Here is a 26946-nt window from a genome sequence, read left to right as displayed (position 1 = left end):
TTGGGTTTTATGGTTATGTCCAACTGCCGTCGTCACTTCCATTTCTGTACACTTCTTTCTTTTTCAGTTATATTTTATTTTCTACAGAACGCGCGTCAGAAGGTCAACTTCGAGAAGAAAATGTGGTCGTTTGGTACGCATTCATGATATATGGATGTCAGTCATACTCTTGACAAGACAATGAAAAGAAAAATGAAAGGTTACGATGATGGCGAACGCAGTAAACACATCCATACGTTTCCTACTTTTCGTACATTTCGTACACATCTCTACATTTCTACATTTGGTACACCCATATGAAAGAACACAAGTTGTAGTTCTTATTTTCGCTGCTTTTTAGTTTTTTTATTGTGACGTGGTAAACAATTGGTTAATGGCGTTTGTATGTTCCATTCTTTGTGTGTTGCCTGCTTCGCGCTGTTGAAGAGGGTACATACAGTTAAGGTTTGAAGCCCCATGAATTAGCCGCATGATGATGCATAAGGTCGGCATCAGTGTCCAAGCAATAATGCATTTAATGGAAACAATTTTTTGAGATCTATCACTTTGCACTCCCGTTTTGTGCAGGGCGACGGGCGTCGCGCCGCGAAGCGAGACGGCGCTGGGCGGCGGACCTCTCAGAGGACTCGACGTCTCGATGAGCGAGTGCCTTCACGAGAGAACGAGCACGCGCCTTCGGCGACAACGCCTCGTGAGCCAGTTGCCAGCTCTTCCCCTACTGCCGACGCGCTCTCGTACGCACCGAAGCGCACGTTGGCCAAGCTCACTTCCACAACGGCCGCAGGCTTGACGACAACAACGACGCCGTTGACAGAGTTTCCGAAGTGTGTTACTCGACGCGAGGCGTCAAGCAAGCCCGCCACACTGTCGCCGCCACAGCCACCACCTGCGATCAGTGCATCGCCGATCGACGTGCCCGATGCAGCAACCCAAGTGGACTTCTCTCGCCGGACTGCGACACATATTCGGAGAATCACTCCACCATCGTCGATGTCGGCAGTTCCCGCAGTGCCGATGGCCACCCCGACGGCACAGGTCAGCTTTGTCCACAGCAACAGCCCTCCCAGAAGGAGCGCTTTGCCCTCGCCTACGCCGACCTCCCCTCAATCTAAAAACTTGACGACGCCACCGGAAACACCTCACATCGCTTCTACCGGGGTCCCTAGCCCGCCGCCTCAAAGTAACGGCTTGCCGTCACTGCCACCTAGAATAACACCACCGCTTCAGGTGTCACCGCCTCCAAGGGTGTCACCGCCTCCAAGGGTGTCACCTCCTCCACGGCTGTCACCTCCTCCACGGGTGACACCACCTCCACGGCTAACTCCTCCATCCCGGGTCACAACACCTCCTTCCGTATCAGCACCTCGGGCGACACCACCTCCCAGGGTGACACCGCCGCCTCAAGTAACACCGCCGTCAACAATGAACTTGCAATCACCTCCTCCGTTGCCAGCGACTCCAACGGCTTTTCCAAGCAGCCTATCTCCATCGACGACAACACCCGCGAGAAGGGAAGGCTGGCCTCGCAGTGCCATACCCACAATGCCCGGAAGCACAGTGCTCAAGAGGGGCTCAAGAGTGTCTCCATCGGAGAAACCCTTCATGAGGGCCACCTCAGCCTGGACTGCGAGGTCGGGACCGTTGCCTGCTGTCAATGGGAACGCGCAGTCGCCGCCGTTCGGGTCATCCCAACCGCTGATCACGTCCCCGTCTCCTCTCTTTGGAACACACTCTGCGAACGTTGCTCTGCAGCGTCGAATACCTTTACAGCCACTTCGCGACCGATCGGTGGGACAGCGCCCGACCAGAACGAAGACGCCGTTGGAGAACCAACTAACAGCAGGTTCGCGGTGGCGAAGTTCAAGGACGGGCATGAGCCCACTGTGATGGATTACCTATGAAATGGGCAGCTGCGCATTATTTGGCACCACCCGTGTTATGTGTATGGCCGCTGGGGCCGTAACAACGGCACGGATCAGCCGGTACTGGTCTGCGCCGCCATAGTTATTTACGTAGACAAAGCACCCACTTTTTTTTTGTCGTGGTTATGGTGCTTTGTTCATGGCAAAAGAAGGAAAAGCAATGAATCAAACCGCTTATATATCTTTACAAATATAACACCATAAAGCGGATCTGAGGAACGAGAGGACATTGAAGGAAAATGGACGTGTACAGATCCAGCGCTTCATGTAAAGCATACGCATGCGCCAAATTTACAAAGTACGAACTTTTTAAAACGAAATGATTACACCAGTTGTATTTACACGAGCTATAAGAGGATGATTCATGAAAGGTAAAATCGTCATCCACCCGACAGCACGAAACTACAAAGAAAGCAGCAGTTGAAAAATATTTCGTCGTGGTCGGGCTTGGACGAGCTTTTCTTCAACTGAGAAGCTTGTTTTTTCTGAGAAACTCGTATATACGAGCTTCCTTCATAGCTTCGTGCCGCGTGAATGACAACTTTTCCTTCCATGAAAATTCCTCTACCGTGCGTATTGTCGCGGAACTAACTTTGGAAAGATGATGATTCGTGTATATGTGCAATTAAGCTCGCTGCTTTTAACGTCACAACAAATATTTAAACAAATCACTTACGCTGAATTTCGCGGCGTATTTTCAGTAATAAAATATAGCCACCCTTTCTAAATGGGCTAATATATACTCGTTACGCCGTCGGACAGAGATGGAGCGTCAATTGCTTCAAGAAAATTTTCACCATTACTAATGGAAATCGGCAGTAGATGAATGAATGAAGTTTGTGTTATGAGAAGCGTTGAAACTGTTTAAACAATCAGTTATCTTGACAATTTTTTGTGACGCTTAAATTACCTGCCAATAAAAAGGAAGAAAAGGAAGCCTCTGCGCAACAGAAGTCACATGTAATGCCTCCTTCACCTGCAATAGTGTAAGCTAGTCCGGATAATTCCGCATACGCTATAGGAACAATGCGTTGTGCCAAGTTCAATTGCTTGACAGTTGAACTCAACTTTTCATATTTGCCTTATGCAGCGGGGTTGAAAATGCTGAACATGTGCCAAAATAAAGTATGTACCATGTTGTTTCTGCACTTCTTTTTTGCCACTCCATGTTCACCATAGTGCAAACACTCGCCCTGTGATCACTTCATTTAGGACAAGTACAAAAGTAATAAAAAACCCACGAGCGCATCTTACGCCTTAAATAGTTTGACTCAAAACACTTTTAAAGCACGTGTCAGGTAAGGTTGTCTCAATTCTTATCTCATTCTGGTTCTTAAAAGCATGCATATTCGAAAAATTGTGATCTTTAACGGAGTACTTCGACAGCAGCTAAAAGCGCGGAACTGTATTTGCTGTGTCTGTTCCGTTACGACGACGACCGCTGTCATGATCATGAAATCAATTTTTAAATGCGTAAGCATTTCTATGCCTGCCCAACGAGGAAACCTGTCTGTCCGTGACGTAAGAGGAATGCAATGGCTTTTACCCCCGTAAGCAAGCAAAATTGCAGTGGCTCATACCTTCGTAAGGTTGAGGCTACAAACGCTCAGCAAAGTGAAGCGAACAGTGCACACATTCATTGAAATCACCCCTACAACACACAGAACAGCACACGTTTCCATAAAGAACAAGCTCAAAACGAGCATCCGAACCATCAATAAATCATTGCATACCCTTCTAAGTAGTTGTTGTGGTGGTTTTGCAACAGTTTCGCTGGGCTCGCAGGTTGATAACGACCGATAAGGGTTGATAAGGGTCGGATCGAGTCCGATAAAGGTGGCAACTGATAATGATTGATAAGGGTCGGATGTAGTCCGATAAGGATGACAACGACCGATAAAGCTTGATAAGTGTTTGTGCTGGTAGAATCAAATTTGATAAGATTGACAATGACACCGCGCTGCGTGGAGATGAGCAAGTAGCACAATGCTTACGCATGCTTTGACAACTCCAGTGGAGTTCTGCGTGAATGTTTTTCTTCGCACAGCCACTGACTAGAACAATCTTCCTAGAAATATCGTTCTTCATTCCAACCCTAACCATTTCAAGGCAGGCATTGTTTCACATTTTAGCTAATGATCAGCAACTCGCGCTTAATGTAGAACCCCAAATTATGTTTTTTTTTAATCTACTGTACACGTACACTACAGAATAAATGCTATGGGACTTCTGATAAATGCCACACACCGTCACAAGCGAAACAGTAATATCACCTGCGTCTGCGTCCGCTACTGCGACCATCACCTTCACCTCCGTACCACGTTAGATCACTTGGACTCAGCATCATCATCGAGGACAAAAGTCCTTGAACCGTGGCCACATGCGTCACAAGCTCAGAAAGCGACACGTGCATTGCTGCAATTCATCGTGTCGGCCTATCTCAGTGACCGACTGTAGTCTCTATATTTTCACATCCCGATGAAGCAACCTAATTGTTCACTTTCCTTTATTTATTTCGATCCCTTGATCCTGCGTAAGGCAGCTAATCGTACCTGCATCGGGTTGGTCTCGCTGCCTATGCTTACCATCATCTTTCACTCTCTCATGGGGATCCATGGCCAAGTAGCCTTACTCACAGTTGACTTCAACCGAATCTGAATACATATCTATATTAGAATACAGGAACTCATCATTATGTGTCAGGTACGGTATAACTCGACTCTCAGTTACAGCAGTCAACTTTATATTCTTGGTTTGCGGTTCACTCTTTCATGTGCTGTTTAATACGTTGTTTTTCTACAGCATGTATTAAGATATTACAGCTCCGTATCGCATGCTGCGGTAAATATAACATTTCCAGAGCTTTTACCAAACAAAGAAAGTTCACGTAATGTCGTAAATGCACCACAAGTGCCTGCGTTAGCGCGAGAACCGGCCATATGGCTCCTGGGCAAGCAGCCCACTCGACCCCGTGGCCAAGTGCACTCGACGTCAGTGACAGGCTGGGCTAGCTCCGGCACTACGCTGGCTAAATGCGGCAGCATAATTACCTTTTATTTACCCTGCGACACCCGTTAGCGTCCTCCTACGGGGTTACTTCTAACTATTGCAGTCCAAAACACATAGTACTACGAGCAACAGGAAGGTGAGCAACGACAACCACGTTAATTAGATAATGTTATCTTAGAGGAAAGTTGCTCAAAATTGAAGCCGTCATGAACTAAGGTATATGAAAGATCATTCAGCGATTTTTCTGAATGTGCATTTTTCTGTCAGTATACAAAAGTGTGCACAGAAAAACACACGCTACACGTCTATACGACTAACTGAAAGTTATGCAGATACAACGCGCATGTTGGAATCTATGTGAAACAGCAGCTTTCGCGATGCCGCTCAAATGAATGCTATAAAACTGTTCTTCTTCTGCACCACGTTTTGCTGTATAGCGATTACGTGCCTGCATGTCCGGCAAGGCGCAGACTCCAACACGCGACCCATGAGACCCACTCGATTACCCGGTTTCCGGGACCGGCCCAGCTTTTGTTACACGTTTTGTTGAGGCGGCCGTATCTAAAGCATTGGTACTCTTTACTTTTTGAGAAACGAAGACAGCATTCGCGCCAACCCACGAGAAACAAGGCACAGAAAGCCTCGCTTAATTAAAGGAGTTGTGCGCTTAAAGGCGAATGTAGGTAAGGCGGGCCTAAATGAGACGCGGGGCAAAACTCGTCAATTCGAGTTTATCACTTCGTATCTTCAAACTGCGAAATATGAAGGATTTAATATTTAACCGAGATATGATACTATTTATTCACTTTGCTTGACTAGATAATTGTCGTGATAGGGCAATGCGCACTGGAAGGAAAAAAATGTGGAGTGAGTGCTTGTGAGTTGGTGACCCGACAAAGAGAAAAAAAAAGGAAAGGAAAAGAAAAGAAAAGAAACCAGCCCCCCTGTTTTTGGGGCATGTACTCCGCCGTCCTGGTACTGTTCTCTATCAACAAAGGATTTCATTTCATTTCTCCCTGTCACAAGCTACGCGTACCTGAAATTTTGGCACCATACGTCTGAATCTTCATTGTAGTAAGAATATTTGATTATTATGCTAAGACAGACAAAACGTTCCAAGCAGCCTTCAAATAATTTTTATTAAACTCATTGCTCCTTACCACTCTCTCCAATTTCCGCACTCAAGTGTAAAGTGGGCCGCACGTCCAAGAAAAAGACATTCAGTGCTGCCTTCGCCGGAAATTAGATGCAAAACGATGCTGAAGCGTTTCATCAGCGGAACTACTTAATTCGAGTTGCACCGCAAGATTTTGGTGCGCCCAAAAAACTAACTCTGCAGAGGGTTTCGCGAAGACCCCCTGAACGAAGACGAGAGTACGTAAAATGGTAAAACATTCCATGAAATTTCGCCAGTCCACAGAAAAGAAAATTTAAGCTCGGGCTGAGTTGCGCTCAATCTCACCTCATCTATCCGCAAGAGCAAGTAGATGGCAAAAGCGGCCTGTATGCTCGCAGTCTTGCCCAAAATGTAGACATTGCAAAAGAAGGCGAGAGGAAGCGAAGGCTGCCGTATTCATAGTATTTATTCAGCGTGCAAGCAGGTCAATATGAAGTGTTCTGCCAGAACCACGACACGAACCAAAGGGAACTGGCAGCGTTTGTTTTGCAAGAGGTTGTGGAGCAAGATAGCGCTATCCTCTGTGCTCGTTCAATGTTGAAGTTGCAGTGATTTTTGACCCATGAATCCTGCTTGGTAGCCCACAGGACCTACTCCAGGGGCTTCGTTTCGAAATAATAAATTGGGTTATATTTGGGCTTGTCTCAATTTGTCGCTAGACCTGTCCCATTTTGCCCCCGAGGTCGACGAAATACGAGACATATCATACCTTTAGTTTTAAAAAAATTACTTATTACTAGGACTGATTCCAGTGCTATTGTTTTTTTTCAGACCAGGAAGGCAAGGGACCAAGGAATGTTCCCATTGTATTTTGTTACAATTATATTAAAAACAAAGAATTAGGATCAATTTGCAAATATCTGTCTGATATTGGCCCGCCTTACTATATTTATTTGATTGATAATATTTCATTGTTTCATTACGTACTCCCGTAGAGAACAGAGCTGGCTATTCCGACTCATATCTCTTGGTAGAAAAGGATACTCAAAAATTGTTTGAAGGATGTTATCGAAAACCGAACAATAGTATTGCTTTGATGATGCACATTGAAATTACATTGACAATTTACCCGCGCTTGACAGACCAAAAGACATGTCAAGGCAATGTTGCAATTAACGAAGGATATAACAGCTGACGGTGCCATCTGCGTGTTCGTGCCTTCATTTTACTGCCCTAAGAAAAAGAAAACAAGATCGGAGGAGTCTATTGAAATCGGTATTCTGTGATATGTCTTCTTTGTTTGGGTTGCTGGATTTTACTTACTACTGCAAGTTAATCGCCAACTAAGCCGCACATCTCGGAGGCACATATGACACACAAGCAGCTTCAGACAATGGATTTTACGAACTAAACCCTAAGTACAACTTTATGTCGCAAGTAGGTGACGCCTTCACCAAACTCTGAACCAGTGGCAGCGAGAACTATCACAATATGATGCGCAGTGATCTCCGAAGATGATTAACATCGTGAAGCATAAACCTCCGAAGCGGTGCGAACGATTTGCGGATCACTGTCCCTCTGAAGTCCAGCTCTGCATATGTGCTTGAAGAACCATTCCCCCGTTCGTATCGTGCACTGTAGATCTTGATTAGCTTCAGTCTTATGACGCCTGCCGACTACAATTTGTCCTGCCGGTTTCAACTAACTTCTTTCAACTTTGTGCTGTTTCAGGGCTATCTCTCGGGCACTGTAGCAGGCATCACAACGGGCCCCTCGTGAATCTCCGCTACACCTAGCACTCTCGTTTCATTAAATCATGGTGGCGCTCTATGGACTATACAAACCAATAAATCAATTAGGGTCGCACAGCAAGCAGTGCTCTGAAGTTACATCAATGCAATTGTCAGCGAAAATGCCGTAGACATTTTTTAAACGTTCACAGAACGACATGCCCAAAAATACGCCTTTCCGAAAGTTACTAAAAGAAAGATCAATAATCTCTGACTTAATTTTCACGTATTCTGCAGTTTTTGTACCAGGAAACAAAAAAAAATACTTCCCCTTCAAAGTTAACCAATAATTCAGAGACGCACCGTATGAGGAAAGAGGACGTTCTGAATGGCCTGAGCTAGCACGACCCATCTATGCAATAATAACGCTTCTGCACTTTTAAAGCCTAATTACGTACACAACGTCGCGGAGCTATACCTGAGCACGAAGATGTCTGAGTCGTTGTAGGGTGAACGCTGTCATAGAACTACTAAGTCGCTTCATTTATTTAGCGACAGCAAATACGGACCGAATTAATGACGAAAGAAGCCGTGTAATTGCTTATTCTTCTTTTTTTCACTCTTCTTCCGCGAAGGTTGAGTCAACGAGAGTGCTAAATGTCGAAACTTAACAATGTAGCAGGTCGTACGATTTCAAAATACTGTAATTGCGAGGACAGTAACACCGACGAGCCTGGTTCATCCTGATGTTGAACTAGGCGAAATTTGTGCGCAACCAGCATTTCTTCCTTACGGAATACGCACATGTCAAGGCTTCGTTTACCGTCTCTGTAACGATCAGTAGTTATTTCCCGTATACGCAACGGATACTTTCATAACTGAGTCAGTCAGTCGGTTGGCATGGCGATCAATCGATAAATACATCAGTCTTATTTTAAATTAATAATTAAATCATTTTTACAGCGAAGCTGTATACCTCTATTAGCCAAGGAAATTTTCGTGTCGTTGGCGTAAGCAGAAAACGCCAGGGTAGGAATTGGATACAAACCGCATATTTCCTTTGAAATCAGGCATACAGCATACATCTCAGCACTCGATTTCAAAAGAAAAACCACAAAACAAGCATCAAAACCAGATGATGGATGATAAGGCGCGTGTGAGCAATGGGAACACCCTCCGACGTGTTCCCTTAAAGATTAGGTTTGCAGCTGCTTCGAAAGAGATTGATGTCATTCAAAACCCTCGTGTGAAGTACAAACCGTATAATGTATGCTAATGACGGCTGCGAATAATGCGAAGCACGTTCCATCTCCCGCGTGTGTTTCCCGGTAAATATTATGGTTGCGTAAGCTACTCCGAGTGGAAAAGTACCCAACAGCATAGAAATCACGTAGTGACGTCACCACGGTCTACCAACTCATTCAGCTCATTCCAGGCTACCATGGGTAGACCAGGAAAAGTAAAGACGCCAGAAGAACAGCGTGAATATAATGTCGTTGTGAAGTAATAAAGGGTGTGGTTAAGTACATATCACTTGTCTCTGGTTTCATTCTTTTAGAACCACGTGTGTGAATTCAAGTGACGTCACAACGGGTAATCGTTGTGGGCATCGTTTACCCGTCTTCACAGCGTGACCACCTTCACAGCGTAGATTGGAGCAGCAGTTTCTTTAGCCATTGGATTTAGAGTACAACTTTCACAAGGCAACACTCGCAACGCTTTTAAAACTTCGCCACTCGAAGCTTTTCCAAAATTGTACATCCTCTCATCCATACTATCAAATTACAATTACAGGACGGACGGACGGACGGACGGACGGACGGACGGACGGACGGACGGACGGACGGACGGACGGACGGACGGACGGACGGACGGACAGACAGACAGGACAGACGGACAGGACAGACAGGACAGACGACGACGGACGGACAGACAGACAGACGGACAGACAGACAGACAGACAGACAGACCGACAGGACAGACAGACAGACAGACAGACAGACAGACAGACAGACAGACAGACAGACAGACAGACAGACAGACAGACAGACAGACAGACAGACAGACAGACAGACAGACAGACAGACAGACAGACAGACAGACAGACAGACAGACAGACAGACAGACAGACAGACAGACAGACAGACAGACAGACAGACGCGAACGAGCCGTAGCACAGTTGAATTTTAGCTTGTCCATGGCTGTCCCCTGTGTCGGTCGACACTGACCCTCAATTGCATCGGTGCAACGACCCGATTTAACAGCGCGACACGCTCCAACACGGCTTTGTTTGCAAGCAATACCCCTCCCACCCACTTCGCCTGTAGGGCGCAACTCAGACGAACTCCACCTGCTTTTGTTTTGCTCTGCTTCGTTCCACCGCTAGCGCAGTCGCCGCTGGCGGAGGAAGAGACGTCGCTAAGCCTAAACGAGGTGGCACTGCAGGCGGGCCAGCCAGAGCGTGCACTCAGTGTACGAACAGAGTCATTAGCATAGGGACAACAAGACTCCTGGGCACGGGAGCGTAGCCGAAAGGGGACACGGCTGACGAGCCGCGGGCTTGTTACGAGTCCGAAGAGCCGCGGTCCATCCCGCCGCCGGGGCTGCATTGTGGCGCCCGACACACGTCCTGGCGCCGCACAATGGCGGCCAAGGCAAGCGTGAAGTCGCGTGCCGGAAGGGCGCGTCCGGCCGCCCAAAGGGACGTCCGGCCCTGTCGGCCCACCCGCCGACGAATCTCGCAGCTTCTGCCCAGCGTTTCGACATTCCTGCCACCAAAAGACGAAACAGGATTGTGCTGTGCAGCAGCAACTGCGGTGACTCTGATACAACGCGCTTAAGTCTCCTGAAACGTCGACGTAAGCGCCTATAGCTATGCCGCCCCTAGCCATAACTCAGCCCAGCGATCTTATTTAGTCTAGGACTTAGCGCGCTCATGTTATACAAAAAACAATCAGCGAAATGACCTTTCAGCAAATTGGTGAAGCACGCACAGCGAAAGATTGCAGCGTTCCTTGGCAGCGATCCTTTGTTCCCCTTTATTTATTCAGGTTAGCCCGGAACTTTGAACCCGAACGGAACCTGTTTCACGCCGCACGCTGGAGCAGCAGGCTGTTATGCCTGGAACAAGATTCATGTACTAGGCCAAAGACCAGACAATGAAAAAAAATGAATAACACCAAATAGGCTTCTGCCTTGCTCTGTGAAACTCCGGCTGCGTTTTCCGCCTGGTCGACGGAAAACGCCACTGATGCGGTTTAGTTTTCACATTGCGAATAATCTGCGGCAAAACTTGCACTCCTATTTTTCGTACTCTAAATATTTCAACATGCGCATCACGAACGGTGTGCGAGCACGCGCGTGGGACCATGCACTTACAATCGCACACACGGGCAAGCGCCTATAGCGACGACCTCAAACTTCATTGTCTTCATTCAGTCTACAAACTTCATTGGACGGTATTAAGAGCCGAGAGATACAGAACAACGCCCGCATCGACCCTGCTATCGAACACCCTTCTCGCGCGATCTGGACTTGTTGACCGGGTCGAAATTATGCATTCAGTTCTATAGCGAACGATGGGGGCAGCGATCCGTGGGATAAGTGCTTCACCGACCAAGCCTCGCTGAGGCGGTGGGCCGTTTGCCGAATACTTCGCTTCGTTTGGCCGGGATAATTAATTTGCGGGGACTTCGGTGTCAGAAAGCTCATCGCGGAGTTTGTGTATAGCTGGAAGCTTATGTCGTAGATGGTATAAGCTGAGTGGAGTGGTACAACAAGTTCGTTATACACGAAGACGAGGGGGAATTTGCTCTGTGTTTTCATAATTAGCTGCTATTTATAGCGGTGCAATAAGATATACGGTAACTGTTCATGTAATAGACACACTTTGCCCCTTTTCGCAGTGGCTTACGCATCGACCTGCCTTTCTGTTCACTAAGGAATGTTCACTCGTTCTTGCAGCCTGAATAACTTCTATGGAACCGGCAAGATAGTTGCAAAATATCTAAAAAGAAGGATCGGACTTCACAGCCGATGTGAACTTCGGATATCGTCGACACGGCATGAAATCGTGTCTTAAATTACCCGTCGCCGGCTCTCAAATGCAACGAAATGATTTTTGTCTCATTTTTTTCAATGTCCGATAAATCAAAGTTTTGCGGCCCTTTCCATGCAAAAAGAAAAAAAAATTCATCGGAAACTGTACTTACTTGGATAAAGGGACGAATTTTAATATAAAGAAATTTCGATATAACGAGTAGAGTGCCGATTTTACTGACTTCCTTATATCGAGTTTTAACTGTAGAACATTGGGACAGCATGCTCGGTAATACTCGGTACTTACCCCTGAAATAATTATTCAATGGCATTGAACACTTCCTATAACTTGCTTTTAATAATATTTATGATAATAATAATGCTACTTTTCATCACATTGATGAAGGATGCTGTAGGTAAAAGCTTGCCTTCGTAGAGGCAGGAACACGAGGGATCACAGCCACCTTTGCACAAAACAGTCAGCATGCGGCAATTAGTGTAAGGGTACAAGAGTAGAAATATTCAAGAAGAATTTCAGTGATTCACATACCACACAGCAAATCTGTTAAACAAATACTGAGCATATCTGAATTTCACATGCAAAGCACGAAAACCTAAGTGTAAAGGTGAATACAGAGTCAATGTAATTAAACACCTAATGTGTTCAATTTTCTCAATTCCATCGATGTACAGCGTAGAAAATCTATGCCAACTTTCGAAATATTCGTTAAATAGTGTCGGCAGTGTGTAGGACAATTTATTTTTTGAGTAATTTATTTTCGAGGTTACCACTTTCCACACTTCTTTATACCGTGTATTTCGCGATGTAATGTTTTGCTTTAGATACGAAAGGTCATGCAGAAAATGTAGATTTTCTTTCATTTCGCGCCTGATCGCTAAAGTTATTTTAAATTGTAGAGGTAAATAGAGGTCAAATTCCAGTGTTATGAAACAACTAACCGGTGTTGGCATCATGTGGCAAATTAAAAAGTATTCTGATAAACTTTCTTGCATCAGGTGTAGTTATTGCAAGTTTGGGAAATTTGTGAAGCCCCATACCAGAAAAGCGTAATTAATGTGTGAATAAAAAATAATTTATGAAGTAGAAGCTTCATTTTAAATGGCAACACTGTTCTGCAGCTGTACGTCATGCCTACAAGGCGCGATAACCAATTCAGCACGCTGTCGATATCTTCGTTTCAAAGCATATTGTTTGAAAACGTAACTGCTAGAATTATAATATAATTTGCCATATTTATTTAAGTCGGGTAATACACAAGATGCAAATTATAATTTATTCGCATATTTATAGGTCTTAATAATACAGTCTTTGTTCTACGTGCGTTAAATGCCTAACTTGTTAGAATGTGACTGGGAGTTTTGTACTGCGTTAATGACTTGTAATTTCATGTTTGCGTGCGTTGCCTTGTGTTCCCAATCATGCATAGCCCCAGTAAGGTCTGCATTGTCTGAAAATTAAATTAAGATAAAATATAAATATGCAGTTGATACGAATACATCAGGCACGCAGGGACCTAATTATACTTATGGACAGAAACGGAGTCTTGTCCAAATACCGTGTTGCCAATCCGCACGTAAGGACACGAAATCTTAACGTAGAACGTTTAATTTAACTTTAGATTTCGACCCCGAAAGATGACAGCGTGTGACACCAGAACAAAAAAAAAAAAAAAAAAAAAAAAAAGATGGCGGGCCGGGATACAGCTCGTCCTCTTTCTCGTCTGCTATGCCACTTTTATTTCGTCCGCAGGATAGGTACATGGATCGTAACGTTACCCCCCCCCCCCCCCTCCCCCCCCAGCTGCGAAAGCACCGACTCGGCGCAGTCGAAGTATGATGGCACGGAAAATGTTCACTGCACACACCGTTTAATCAGTGTCTGGGACATGGTAGGGGTTCAGGCGGGCGACGTGCACGATGTCGGTGCGGGGTTGAGCCGATGGGGACGAAGACAATGGAGTGATTTCGTACGTTACGTCGGTACTTGGCGACACACTCGGTATGGGCCGGTGTAGGGGAACAGCAGCTTTTCAGAAAGCCGGACACGGCGCGCTGTGCTCTAGAGAAAGACAAGATACCCATGGGCAAAGTGGGTAGTCCTGTGATGGCTATTGTATCGAGGTTGCTGGTGGATCTGCGACTAACTGAATAGAGCGCGGGCAACTTGACGTGCATGGTCAGCGCAGGAAATAGCCTCTAGAGTATACTCGGTACCGGGACACGTGGAAGAAGGCACCAACGTGTCCATGAGCAACGTAGGACTTCGGCCGAATAAGAGAAAGAAACGCGAATTACCAGCGGTCTCATGTCTTGACGTGTTATACGCGAATGTTGCAAAAGGCAATGCAGTGACCCAATCCTGGTGGTCGGGCGACACATACATTGCCAACATGTCGGTAATTGCTCGGTTCAGTCGCTCCGTCAAGCCATTGGTCTGTGGGTGGTAGGCAGTGGTCAGTTTGTGTTGCGTCGAGCAATACCATACAATTTCCTCGATCACCTTCGAAAGAAACTGTCTGCCCCGGTCCGTTAGGAGTTGCCGAGGTGCACCATGCTGCAGAATAACGTTATGCAGTAACAAGTCCAAAACGTTTGTCGCTCAGCTTGTGCGAAGAGCACGGGTGATCGCGAATCTCATCGCATAGCCTGTAGTGACGGGACCCATCTGTTTCGTGAGACAGACCGAGCGACATGGCTGAGGTGCGCAACTCTACGGTACATGAAACGCTACTGGCTTATTCATGCAGAATACCCGAATGTCATTCGAATGTGCCAATAAACAGAGTGCCATACTACAACGTCACATCACGCTACAGCTTTGAGTCGTCGCATATATTTAGTAAGCATCATCTTCATCATCAACAATGACTCTCTTGTGGAACCGCTAAAAGTGAACTCAATGACCGGCAAATAAAACAAAAGATGATAGACTGATTTCTTAAATAATCAAAGTATAGTGCACTGAACTGCAGAAGTTAGGAATTCCCCATATGCCTTTAGATTAATCCTTGAAAAAAAAAATTAGGGTTAATTTGCATAAATTATTGCGTGGCAGCTTGCCTGTTCTGTTCACACGCTTTGTCAACGGCACTAAGGTGACAGTGTGGTAGCCATCGTGTCGGTACCCTAGAGCACGTACAGTCGGCCACACAAGTTTGCGGGACCCGAAATTTCCGAAAGAAAACTACATTTCGGCGATTCCTGAACACTGCGATGACTTCAAAGTTTTCGTCCACAGTATTCATTTGTCACCAACGCAGTGATCCATTAAATAAGAAGCGCCATGCCTTAACAAAGAAATTACATTTTCTGTGCAACCCGTATCCGTAAACTTTGGTGGCCGACTGTAAATGTGCCGAATTTATTGTCATGCGATTTAAACTAAGCGATAAAGACGCTCGTCCATGGTATGTTACTACTCGGCAGTCTGCCTGCCACGGGATGCCGCTTTTAATCGCTAGTAAATATCGGCTACAGCCATGTTATCAGTACGCCCCCTGTTGAACTGCACTGTAGCACGGCAGTAACCATGAAATGTGAAGCTTACAACTGTTTCAGCGCGAGTGTATTCGCAATGTTTCATATTGAAGGCGATGAACTTACACAGCAATAACGTCAGGATCAGCGGCGGTTAATATATGCTCACGGAAATTGGATAGAAATTTAAAATGTTTTTTTTTTTTACAGCGAAGCTGTCTAAGGCTAGGATCCGGGATTTTATGGCGTCCGCGCAGAAAAACTCTCCCTTGAAACCACTTGAAACTCTCCTCTAAAAAGTGAGAGTGAAAGAGCCAGCAACAAAAGGAAACACATATCGCCGCTCGCGTCGGAGCTCGGTTTAACGGCCACATGTGTCTAGAACGATGTGTCTCTGTGAATGTATGGCGTAGTGCGTAACGTAGTGTGCGCGTGATAAGGCGACCAAGGGAGAAAGGTTGGCGCCCCTCGGCGCAACTGCGCGAACGCGCTCGTGCCACACTTCCCGCACGTTCGTCGTCGTCTTGTTCCACAGCTGGCTCCGCTGCCTCTCATCATTCCAGCGCAGAATTTCACTTCTCTTCCGTCGTCGTAATGGGGAGGCCGCGTTTACGGGGGTATGAGTCATTGCCTAAGGGGATATGTCCGTCTTACGTGACGGACAGATTTAATAACAGAGGGGATACGCGATTGTGCGTGCGTACTTATTGTCACGATGACAATCAGGACCGATCAGGACACTAAATATGTTCGTACCTCTGGTCAAAATTCCGTGTCACCTCTGTGTAGTGCGCTAAACAGCTTCGCTGGTCATCCACCTTCACACAGTGGAATGGCTGGTTAGCATGCAGACGTAAACTTGCTACGCGTCCTTTTATATTTTTTGTCCTTTTTTTTCACTTCAGATAATTTTCTTGGCCTTCGTGAAGATGACACTGGCGAAATCAGGTTAGTTACGCATTCACCCCTTTGTCGTGGCGTTCAGTTGTGGTGGCATAACACCAAGCATAACACAAAACAAAGAAGCAAAAATAATACTGCAGAGCAGACATGCTGCAGGCATCCTGGAGATGTGGCACTTTAACCAGACCATCTTGAGACATTTCAAAAGTATATAAGAACGTCGCTCTTTGCGAAAGACATCCTTCTATTTCTCTTCATAATCAAGAGTTCAGATTTATTGATAATATTGTGGTAAACTGGCTCCTTCGTTGCGTCCTCCTGAGCTGCTTCTACGTGATGTTCAATGCACAGTGCCCGAGTATACCACCTGTTCTTTTTTTTTTTTTTAGTTCAAACATATGCTTTCAAAAATTCCGCTATGAAAGATTGCATTGTTCGGCCTTTTCAGGTGCATTTATGGAAGAGACGGGAATTATTTGTATGAAAAATCGAAATGCACAGGTTGCTAATTAAAATATTCTCTAACTGTGTAATTCCTCACTTTAAAGCGTTTGTTTCAAAAGGGAAATTTAAGCCAAGCTTAAGTGAAACCATGCTTGCTTAGCCAAAAATAGTAAGCCTAGCACTACTTTCGAGATATCTGGCATTAAAGTGTGCTACGAAATACATTGACAATCCACCTAACAGTTTCCAAGCAGAGTGAGTCAAGCAGTTTGATATGATCTGAACTGTAACACGAATGCTTATTTCAGCAAATTTAGGGCTCTAATATGTCGAAGGAGGCGCTAGTCTTGGGATATCTGTTAATCAAGCATGACATCACCTGTTGGCTTCAATTTCGCAATGAAAACATGTGGTCTAAAATGAATACTGAAGAACTTCCCAATATATGCCACGGGGATGAGAGTAGCCAAAAGGGATGGGAAATTGTATTTACAAGATATATACAGAGAGAGATCGGCTGCCGGCAAGATGACAGAACAACAACACGAGCGCTACTCCGATCGTCGTCTTTACCGTCTTTCTGGCGCATTCTTCCATGCTCGGCAGGATGCGTCTTTCACTGCGCGGGAATAGCGCGTAACACTATCTAATTAGCGTCATTCCTATTTGTCGCGTAAGTAACGGCTGCCTAATCTGATAACGCATCTGAACAGACCGGATTGCGCAATGTGTTTCAGGCAACTGTATTTTTAGTTCCCTGAAAAAAACACTGAAAAAAAAAACTGAAAAAAAAAACACGATAGGTCTGCTTCGTCTGCTCAACGAACTCAGTTGCAAGTCAACGCTCCGTTTGCATCAGTTTCTTCTGTGGTGCCTCGTCGTCTTGCTAGCACAGTTTCCCACTTTAGAGCATGCAGGGGAGCTCTGCTATCGCCGTTGTGTTTTTCGACGCTTCCATTTACAAACGCCATGCGCAAGGCGCCACACATATGACAGGAGGAATGAGATGTAGTACTGGAAGATTGTTCGAGTGCAGATAAGGCTCTTACCTTCGCGTACGTCGTAATTTGGTCAGAGGAATGGCCACACCAATCCATGTGCTCCGGGCACACTCACCTTTCAGATGTTCAAGATGCCTGCACCTTCTTCCTCACTGAATAATTTCCAGTCAATGTTGAATAGTTTCCAGTCAACAGCTCAGCCTTGCTCCTAAACCGGTCCAGCTAACTGTCGGACTGCGGAAAGTGACGTCCAAAGTTCGCCCGTAGGCCTGAAAAGTTATCTCGTAGGTGTTGGCTCTGGCTACTGCTTGCACTATAAATTTTGTCACGTCACCTTGCGGCAAAGCCAACGCGCGCATTCTCTGCTTGGCGGAAGCTTGTGCGCATCCATCTGCGCAGCACTTCGTCTGCTTGTTAGGGGCCCGTACCATGTTTCCTACGCTCCCTGTTCTGCCGCGAAGCTTGCCTGTTTCAAAATTGCAAGTCAACGCTCCGTTTACATCAGTTTTTATGTGGTGCCTCGTTGTCGTGCTAGCACAGTTTCCCACTATAGAGCATGCAGGGAGCTCTGCTATCGCCGTTGTGTTTTTCGACGCTTCCATTTACAAACGCCATGCGCAAGCGCCACACATATGTTCCTCACTGAATAATTTCCAGTCAATGTTGAATAGTTTCCAGTCAACAGCTCAGCCTTGCTCCTAAACCGGTCCAGCTAACTGTCGGACTGCGGAAAGTGACGTCCAAAGTTCGCCCGTAGGCCTGAAAAGTTATCTCGTAGGTGTTGGCTCTGGCTACTGCTTGCACTATAAATTTTGTCACGTCACCTTGCGGCAAAGCCAACGCGCGCATTCTCTGCTTGGCGGAAGCTTGTGCGCATCCATCTGCGCAGCACTTCGTCTGCTTGTTAGGGGCCCGTACCATGTTTCCTACGCTCCCTGTTCTGCCGCGAAGCTTGCCTGTTCAAAATTGCAAGTCAACGCTCCGTTTACATCAGTTTCTTATGTGGTGCCTCGTTGTCGTGCTAGCACAGTTTCCCACTATAGAGCATGCAGGGGAGCTCTGCTATCGCCGTTGTGTTTTTCGACGCTTCCATTTACAAACGCCATGCGCAAAGCACCACACATATGACAGGAGGAATGAGATGTAGTACTGGAAGATTGTTCGAGTGCAGATAAGTTCGAGTGCGTCAACGTGGCCCACAATGGCGGGAACGAGCTCGCTAACGACGTCACTAACGGCGCTGCCAATGGCGCGCGCGCTTGGGTGCGACATAGAGAACGACGTAACTGTGGAGCCAGTGGAGACATTTATCGAAACATGTGGCGAACGGTTTTTCATTTCGCCTGGCCATATACAGCATCCGCTGTAAAACGTTCTAACTATGCCTCAAAGCAAGCTATCGAATTAAATGAATAGTTCGGTTTAATTAAGCCGCAGCGTCAATACGCCGGCATACGCTCACGGTGACTTGTTCAAGCACCAGCTGCGAGTCAGCGCTCGTCCTTGTCTTTGTTCTATCCATCCGTGTTGCTGCTTTTTTCACACTGAACATAAACCAGCTTGCCCAAATTTAAGCCTTGTTACAACCCACTACGAGTCGCACTGTCGCTATAAGCACAGTGAACATCGCTACGCACACCTCTCTGTAATCATGTGATCTGTAAAGCTATTCGAACAGTAGCGAACATTGACGCACGCGCTTGAGCGTAGTGAGCCTCAAGTCTTCCCAATTTTACACATGGAATTTCTCAGCTGCAGTGTGTATATGCGGCGTGTCTGTTTCCCGCTGGAGAAACTGTGTTACTTCCTCATCGCTCCCATACGAGACCTAACATATATCCTTTACCGGACCATTTTCGGTGGAACCCAAGCCCGATCTTTCTCAATTATAGTCCTTGACGCCTCTTCGCGCCGACTTTCGCATAACCGCTGCACTTGGCGGTTCGACAGAACATCGTGGGAAACATTATGTCGTGCTTTTTTTACCCCAACATGGTTATGAACAGAGCAAAAAATCATGAAGCTAACGTAACCTATCCTAACCTAATTACGTTAAAATTACGGCGTTATAGCCGAAATATTGACTTTTAACTAATTATGCATACGTATAGTGATGTCACACTATAGCAACCTTGATGCGTCACCATAGTTATCATATACCTAATCAACCTTATCAAATTATACCAAAATAGCGGCCTCATCCCATAATTGTACGCAATTGGTGCCGTCACACTAAAACACTTTGTCCTCACTCTAATTAGCATAACTATAACCTAAAGAACCTAATTATATAGAACCAATTGTGTAAGCGGTGAATTCGTGACTTGACAACCAAACAATGACGTTACCGGCTTAATTACGTTGAGGCCACTCGCTGAAGTCTTTAATTACAATGGCGTGGTGGTGTATAGCAGGGTGGCCAAAAAACCCACATTAAGCTACACCTGCAGAAGAGGCAGTTCAACTTTGGGAAGCGTGTAGCTTTCCAAGGACATGGAAAAAAAAATTTAATACGTAGGGCCTTCTTCTGGGCCGCGACTGTGTTACTAAGCAGGACGAGCATCTGTGCATGTCCCGAGGTAGCCACCCTACCCGAGGTAACCGAGCAATTAAGGGAGATACACTTTTGTTATTTTCGTTGTAAAATTTCTTTTATTGCTCTTAAAAACAATAAATGATTTAACGAGTACAGCAGTTGGCAGAAGACACGCAATACGTGTGGTGAACGTCTTTTTTTTCTTCTCTCTTTGTACAACAGCGCTGCGCATGCAGCGCTAATGCCGCTTTCACCAAAATTACACAGGTGCGTTTCTCGTCAACCAGGACTAGATTCACAACAATCATTTCGAGGGAAACAACGCGTGGTCCTCCAGTACAGTGCACAGAACACAAAGAGGCAGGACCCACTGATGAACCTGAAGCCGCTCTTCACTTCAGATTAGTACGAAGCAGTCAACGAGGGAACAAAGAACAGTGCTCTCAGGTAGGCTCTTCGTGACATCCGAGACCTAGAAAAGCAGCACAGCGCTTCCCTATATCACGGAAGAACAGAATAAGCCTTTTATAGGTACTCTGATCCCCGTTGCCTTCACAGAAAACCGTAAATTACGGAGCGCTGTGTCGCTGTGGAAGGAATGACTAACAACTGGAATGGGCACGGTTTTGCACTTTCGTCAGATATTTCTATCGGATCGAGGCACGAATCTTCGTACTGTTACACATGGAAGATTGTTCCCACTTTTCATGTTGCACTCGAAAAAAAAAAAAAGCGCTCAACCAAAGGGGTAATTTTAGGTCGCAGGCCGCATCTTTGAATATCAAGACACCGAATTCCTCTCTGCAATAAAAAATACCATTGCGAAGGTTTACGAGGAGCGGTTGCCGTAAAGGAGCTCAATTTTCCAGCACACTGAGCCTTTAGGTCACAAATGCATTGTCGTCAACTTTCAAAAGCCTCAGTTTGGGTACGCCAGGGGTATCTGATTATTTTTGACCTCCTGAAGTTGCATGACGTGGCACCGAGGTTGGAGTACAAGAGTGTTCTTGCATTTTGCTGCCTTTGAAATGTCACCAGAAATCTTAGCCGCGGGCACGTCCTCAGAAGCAACACATCGTAGTCACAGAGCCTCCGCCGTAACGAGTGTAGCTTGAAAGCATCCGCAGGCACAACATGGACAATCCCGTCCAGCGAAACGTGCGAGGGCTACAAGAAAAGTTTAACTTTCTTTTACATTTACCCGATTGTTCTGTGGCCAAATGCAGTGATTTTCTTTTGGTGTCGCAACGGCGGCGAAACTGGATAACATCGTGCGACTATAGCTGAACTGAAAGACTGAATCCCGTATCCTAGAAACGCTCATCACTCGACACTCATCCCCGATAAAATATGATGATTTCTATTGGCATCCCCTAAAACGGGTCGGCGACAAACAGTCTCCTAGACTGGTTGAGCTAATCAGGTTTTACTACATCCTTTGCAGCCTAGCACTTCGCCTATCTCTGCTTGATCTTTTCTCTCTTCATTGAAACATCTATCTCTGTATTGTAAAGTTACCTATGCCTAAACCGATTGCGGCTCTATTGTTCTCTTCCTTGTGTTTTTTTTTTTTCATTTCTTTTTTCAAACTAAGTAAAGAGCAACGCCAACCCTCGACTGAAGTTTTCAATGCGCTTCAGTAAACCTTCACGGCGATTCCTGACGCGAACATGTTGTTACCAAGTGATGTCGAGCTCTACATCAAGGCCTTGGGTGAATGTATGTCTCTAATTGAACTTGTCGTTGAGTTCACTGAGGAGTGTTATTGAAGTGCAGTGTGTTCTTCTGTCGATGGGCGGTGCTGGGCTCCCCTTGCTAAACACATTTAAAGAATGAAATACATCAGAATATATTAAATAACTATCTCAGGGGAACGTGCCACCACCTTGTTTTAAAAGGAATGCTCATATCATCATCATCATCATGGAACCTAGGAAGAGCTTTGTGGCGAGGCCTTTCTGAGATTAGGGGGAAACATTCATTCGACTGCTGATGGCTGCTACATCGTATAGTTTGGTAACATCACTAACAAACATGTTTACCGGAAAGGGGTACATACAGCGACCTTTTCACTCTTCCACTCACTAGGCGGGCCCTCAAAAGGCACAGGCAGTGAGGATCACTTGCAGTGAACACTGTACGACACACGACAGTGACGAATGCGTCACGTGAAGAAGTTCGAACGCTTAGAGAAAATGGTGCCATAAACTGTGACGACGGAAGTATAGTAGACTGGGAATTTCCGTGTGCGTTCACTAGTGCGCGGTTTCATACAAAAATAGCGTGCAAAGCTTCGGCTCAGGCTTAAAGACACGAGAAGGTTTCTTCTCGATGACCGAATACACGTCCAGGAAGTGGTAGCGAACACAGGGGTACATCAAAACGCTGTGTCGGGATGTCGCCGTGAAGGCGTACATGTTCCGTGCATCTACGGGCGGTTTCTGCTGCACTGCGCAGTTCAAGCTACGAGCTCGGTTACTCGTATCAAGCCTGAAGGCATATCAACGCTCAAAATACATATTTACACTGCATCACGTCGCACAATATACGATTATAACTTACAATTAACAAAACAATGTTTATAATAAATTATTAGAGAAACATTAGGACCTCGAACAAATGCGCAAGGGTGTCCCTGCTTCCAGGGTTCAACTACTCTACCTCGCTGTAGACCAGCGTAAAGACTGTCGTAATGAACGAAAAAAAAATCCACTTTGGTAATTTCGGGCGAATGACGTTGTTTTGAATAGGTACCGTGGTTCATCAAAATTCTGTTTTTGGTAGCTGTTTCTGGTACAAGCATTCCATTTGTACAAGCAGCAACCTTGGTGACAGGGAGCAAAAATAATAAATACTAGTAAGAAAGAAACGCCGCTGTTATGCAATGACAAGAACACAGTAAATGGGCAACCGCTGCTCCGCAGTCATGCCCCATTTAGTGCTATTAAAATTCGACCACACACGGGCTGTTTTTGCACTTCGTACACACTGCAACATATTCATGTGCACATTCAGGTTTGTTCACGAGGATGCACGTCTTTAGTCCCATGAACGGCAAGCAGCGTGTGACGATGACTTGCACAAAACGCAGGTGACTGTTCACTGATGGAATCCAATGATGACGAGAGTCATGCACGGGTATCGGCACTTGAGTGTAACTGTCCACAGTGGCTACGCAACCGAGTCCACAGCGATGCTCGCGTTTTATATAGGCGGATCAAGGACTCCCAGCTACTTTCAGCAGCGGCAGATTCGTGTCGTGAGCGCATGCTGTTTCGGCAGGATCACAGCTTGTGCACATGCGAGCACCAAGAGGTCTAAAACTGCTCACTGCCGACGTCTGCGGCGAATTCACTGGTCTTCTGAGGAATGGCCGAGACGCCATCGCTCTAAGGACAAGTTCAACGGCTCCGTCTTCCACGGGTCCTGACCGGGTCGCACTAGTCGTCGCGGAAGTTCACATGACTAGCAGCTTAAAGGTCACCTTCCCATTGCTGGACTGGTCGAGGTTCTTGGCCCAGAAGCGGCACGTGACCCAGATCTCGGTGCGAAGCGGCGGGTTGGGAAAGTGCAGCATCAGCATCGGCGGATGCCGGGAGGCCGGGAAGAAGCGAAGCGGAAACCCGTGGTAGGGCGAGTAGCGGATGTCGATGTCCCTGCTGATGTGCTCGCTCTTGCAGGTGACGTACAGCAGACCCGGGTCGTAGCCCTCGCGCACTTCGTCCGGCACCGCGGGAGACGCAAGGTCCGAGGGCGCCAGGGGCTGCGGCGTCCAGTCCGGCGCGCGCCGGAACACGAGCGCCACGCACGGGGCCCCTTCCCGGTAGCCGAAGAAGTCCGCCTCGCTGCAGTTGTCGCTGACCAAGCCCACGGGGAAGGGACAGCGGTTGCCCGGCTCGCACCGGGAGCCGGCGCCGCCTTCGACCGCGTAGCTGTCCAGCAGCGAGCGCAGCTGGCGCGACTGGGACTGCCACGCGGTCGGGTTCTTGCGGTGCACGACGATGGTGTTGGTGCGGTCGACCAGGTCCTGGGGCTTGGGCACCACGTCGACGGCGACGTCGGACATGAGCCGTCGGTAGCGCTGCTGCTGCCGCGACGGGTGCGCGATGTGGCGCGACAGCAGGACGGCCGCGACCACGACGGCGACGATGATGGCGGTGCAGATGAGCGACACGAGACAGACGAAGGTGACGATGCGCCTGGCCGGGTTCCAGGGCGGTATGGACGTCTGGCTGGACGGCGGCGACGGGCTGGGCGGCGCGGCGCCGTTGGCGGTCGTCGCCGACGTCGACCGGAACAGTTTGCCGACGTGCAGCTTCAGACTGGAGACCGTGCCGGCCTCGGGGCCCTCCTGGCAGCGCAGCTGGTGCACTTCTTCCGGAAACGAACGCGGCATCACCACGGGGTGGCTCTTCAGGCACGGGCACTGCGTGGACAAAGAACGAGGATAGCCGGTCAGTGATGTAATTTCATTGCAATGATTTCGTAAATAAAACTGAATTGAGAAATAACACCACTGCTGCGCTCCAGTGAGTTGTGCCTAAATGAGCATTAAGAACAGAGAAAACGTGAGATTTGAAAAGACTATTTGTGATATGAAAAAAATAATAACATGCGTGTAAACCAGTCATCAGTTATGCTTGTTGGCGGGCTACTTTCCGTGTCCTGTGATATATGCTTCGTCCGGCCTCAATGAAGCACACCACTGTACATGAACCGAGCCGTGAAGCTTAAATAGATAATGACGGCTACAGACAAAATTATTTATCTCATAGTGTCGAGAAACCGTAGTCTGCCTAGGCCTGTCAAACAAATACGGAGAAACTGTATAAAACGGCTGCTCAAGTTCGTTTACATCGTACGTCAGCACGATATTAAGATGAAATAGTGAACGTGATAGAAAAGCCACTATGGTGGTACACAATGAAGTAGTCTATGCTCACGCAGTGTATAGGAGAAATGCAAATGGCAAGAAAGTTCAGCCAACTTCAGGCCTCAAGCGATGCCTGTACATCACACTTTACCAGCTCTTGTGAATTCCCTCCTCCTAGGCCGTATATGTATACATATAGCTCAACTGCTCGTTGAAAGGAAGTGATCCGTCTCATTCATAGTTCGCCGGCCCGAAAGGGGTTCACACTGCCACAATTGCCTCACACAATGGCATCACACTGTTTTCGCACTCGTACGCGATACTCCTCCTCCGCTCGCACTCTCGACTCACGATTGAGTCATGCGTATAGGAGGTGGCATGACGATGGTGCAAGCGACGACGGGAAGGCATCTGTCTCTACACGCCAGACGCGTCACCTTGGGCCTCCCGCGAAGAGCAACAAGAGGACGTCGTACGGCGGTAGCACGAGACGGCGAATCTGGCGAGATTTCAGTGCCCATCCGCGCAATTCAGCCACGAGGCATGCCAGGGCCTGCTCGCTCAAAAGTGGCCCAAGGACTCGCTGGAAAGAAGCTCGCCGAAAAGAGAAAGGAAGCGAGCGACGAGCTCCATGAAAGCGGCGAACCAACCAACTGCTTTCCGTCGTCGTCAAGACGTGCGCGAGAGCGGCGGCCATCTGGGCCCGGTGCGATGCCCGAGTGAAGTGGGCAGGAGGTTCAATTGAGGGATGACCCGCCCTTCCCCTCGCGCCCTGCTTGGGTGGCGGCGGCGCATACAGCGAACGGCGCGCATCAAGGCCTCCCACAACTCGGAAGCCGCCGCCGCCAGGCCCTCAGATAGAAACGACGGGCCAGCAATGTGGTGGGCGAGAAATCCCGGATCAACGGCAACGGGCTTCCCGAAGCGACGAGCTGCTGCAGCAACAACAGCAGCACAAGCGGCATCCAGAAAGGAATGCTCGCGCGCAAGAGAGCGTGCGGAGGGCGATAACCACGATGCGGCCGGAGGAGCACGGGCTTCAATGACGCGTGTGCTCGCTGGCGGTGAGGCAATTTACGCCGTCGCAGCCACCCCGGGGGTCACCATGGAGACGCAGCTTCTGTTTTACTATTCCTTCCGTCTCGCTTTTTTTCCCCCCGCTCAAAGACCATTCTCACCATTGTGCCTTTTTCGCACACAGCTCTCGTTCGCTCCTGGATTTGGTGAAACGAAGCACGCGCTGTAATTAAACTGCGACCAACGTTTCCACCTGACCGGCATTATAGAAACGAAGTTTCGACATTATGAGTGGCATCTGCAAGAGAGCACCTAATAAATTGGAGAACGGGCGCGAAAAGCACTGCGATGAAAAAAAAAAAAAAAGGAAAGTTCGCGCGGAGCGACGAGTTTCAGCGCGTTGTTACAACCCATCTTTATCGAGGGCTTGCGCGCAGCAAACGGTGCATTAAAGCATGAAGGTGTCACCGGTCTGACGCGAGCGTTATACGAACAACCACTTTTCTCCCTCTTTTACCAAGTAACGCGAAAAAGCTTATTACGTAGCAGCTTACATGAACATAATTTTTCACGCGTTACTGTGTTCCGGAATGCAGAAGACAGGGTTCACAAATCCCTAGCGACGGTAAATCCCCAGCTCTAAAACGGAAGACAAACGCACTCGCGCGTCCAGGAATTGGATTTCCACCGCCGTGCGCTCCACGCATCCTGCTGCGATCTTATGCATTCCTAACGACGCATTACGCACGGCCAGAAAATGAAGCGCTTTCTCTTCAAAGCATCGCTTCTCCTTTACTAGGAAAGTAACATCGCAATGAGCAGCACTCTTAGGTGTGTTCCCTTGCTCTCGGTGCTCTA

The 26946-nt window shown here is 47.3% G+C and overlaps 4 protein-coding genes across 4 annotated transcripts in view; 2 read left to right on the top strand and 2 right to left on the bottom strand.

The window, feature by feature from the left end:
* Positions 1-774, top strand: part of LOC119449582 (FH2 domain-containing protein 1-like) — a 52488-nt gene extending 51714 nt beyond the window's left edge. Inside the window, exon 13 of the mRNA XM_037712785.2 lies at positions 568-774. Coding sequence (XP_037568713.1) covers positions 568-641 — 74 coding nt within the window. The 3' untranslated portion in view covers positions 642-774. The remainder of the gene's footprint in view (positions 1-567) is intronic.
* LOC119449583 (ATPase family protein 2 homolog) overlaps positions 1-17730 on the bottom strand; it is a 103925-nt gene extending 86195 nt beyond the window's left edge. Inside the window, exon 1 of the mRNA XM_049665317.1 lies at positions 17711-17730. The gene's annotated coding sequence lies outside the window, so the exon portion shown is untranslated. The remainder of the gene's footprint in view (positions 1-17710) is intronic.
* LOC119448317 (uncharacterized) lies at positions 1015-1887 on the top strand. The gene has a single exon (XM_037711690.1). The coding sequence runs from the start codon at positions 1015-1017 to the stop codon at positions 1885-1887; it is 873 nt and encodes a 290-aa protein (XP_037567618.1).
* Positions 17731-20304: 2574 nt separating the features above from the next.
* Positions 20305-26946, bottom strand: part of LOC119449581 (uncharacterized) — a 102727-nt gene continuing 96085 nt past the window's right edge. The window contains exon 2 of the mRNA XM_037712784.2: positions 20305-24624. Coding sequence (XP_037568712.1) covers positions 23656-24624 — 969 coding nt within the window. The 3' untranslated portion in view covers positions 20305-23655. The remainder of the gene's footprint in view (positions 24625-26946) is intronic.

This window comes from Dermacentor silvarum, chromosome 4 (assembly GCF_013339745.2).
Source record: "Dermacentor silvarum isolate Dsil-2018 chromosome 4, BIME_Dsil_1.4, whole genome shotgun sequence".
Classification (NCBI taxonomy): Eukaryota; Metazoa; Arthropoda; class Arachnida; order Ixodida; family Ixodidae; genus Dermacentor; species Dermacentor silvarum.
This window is presented reverse-complemented; position numbering and strand designations above follow the sequence as displayed.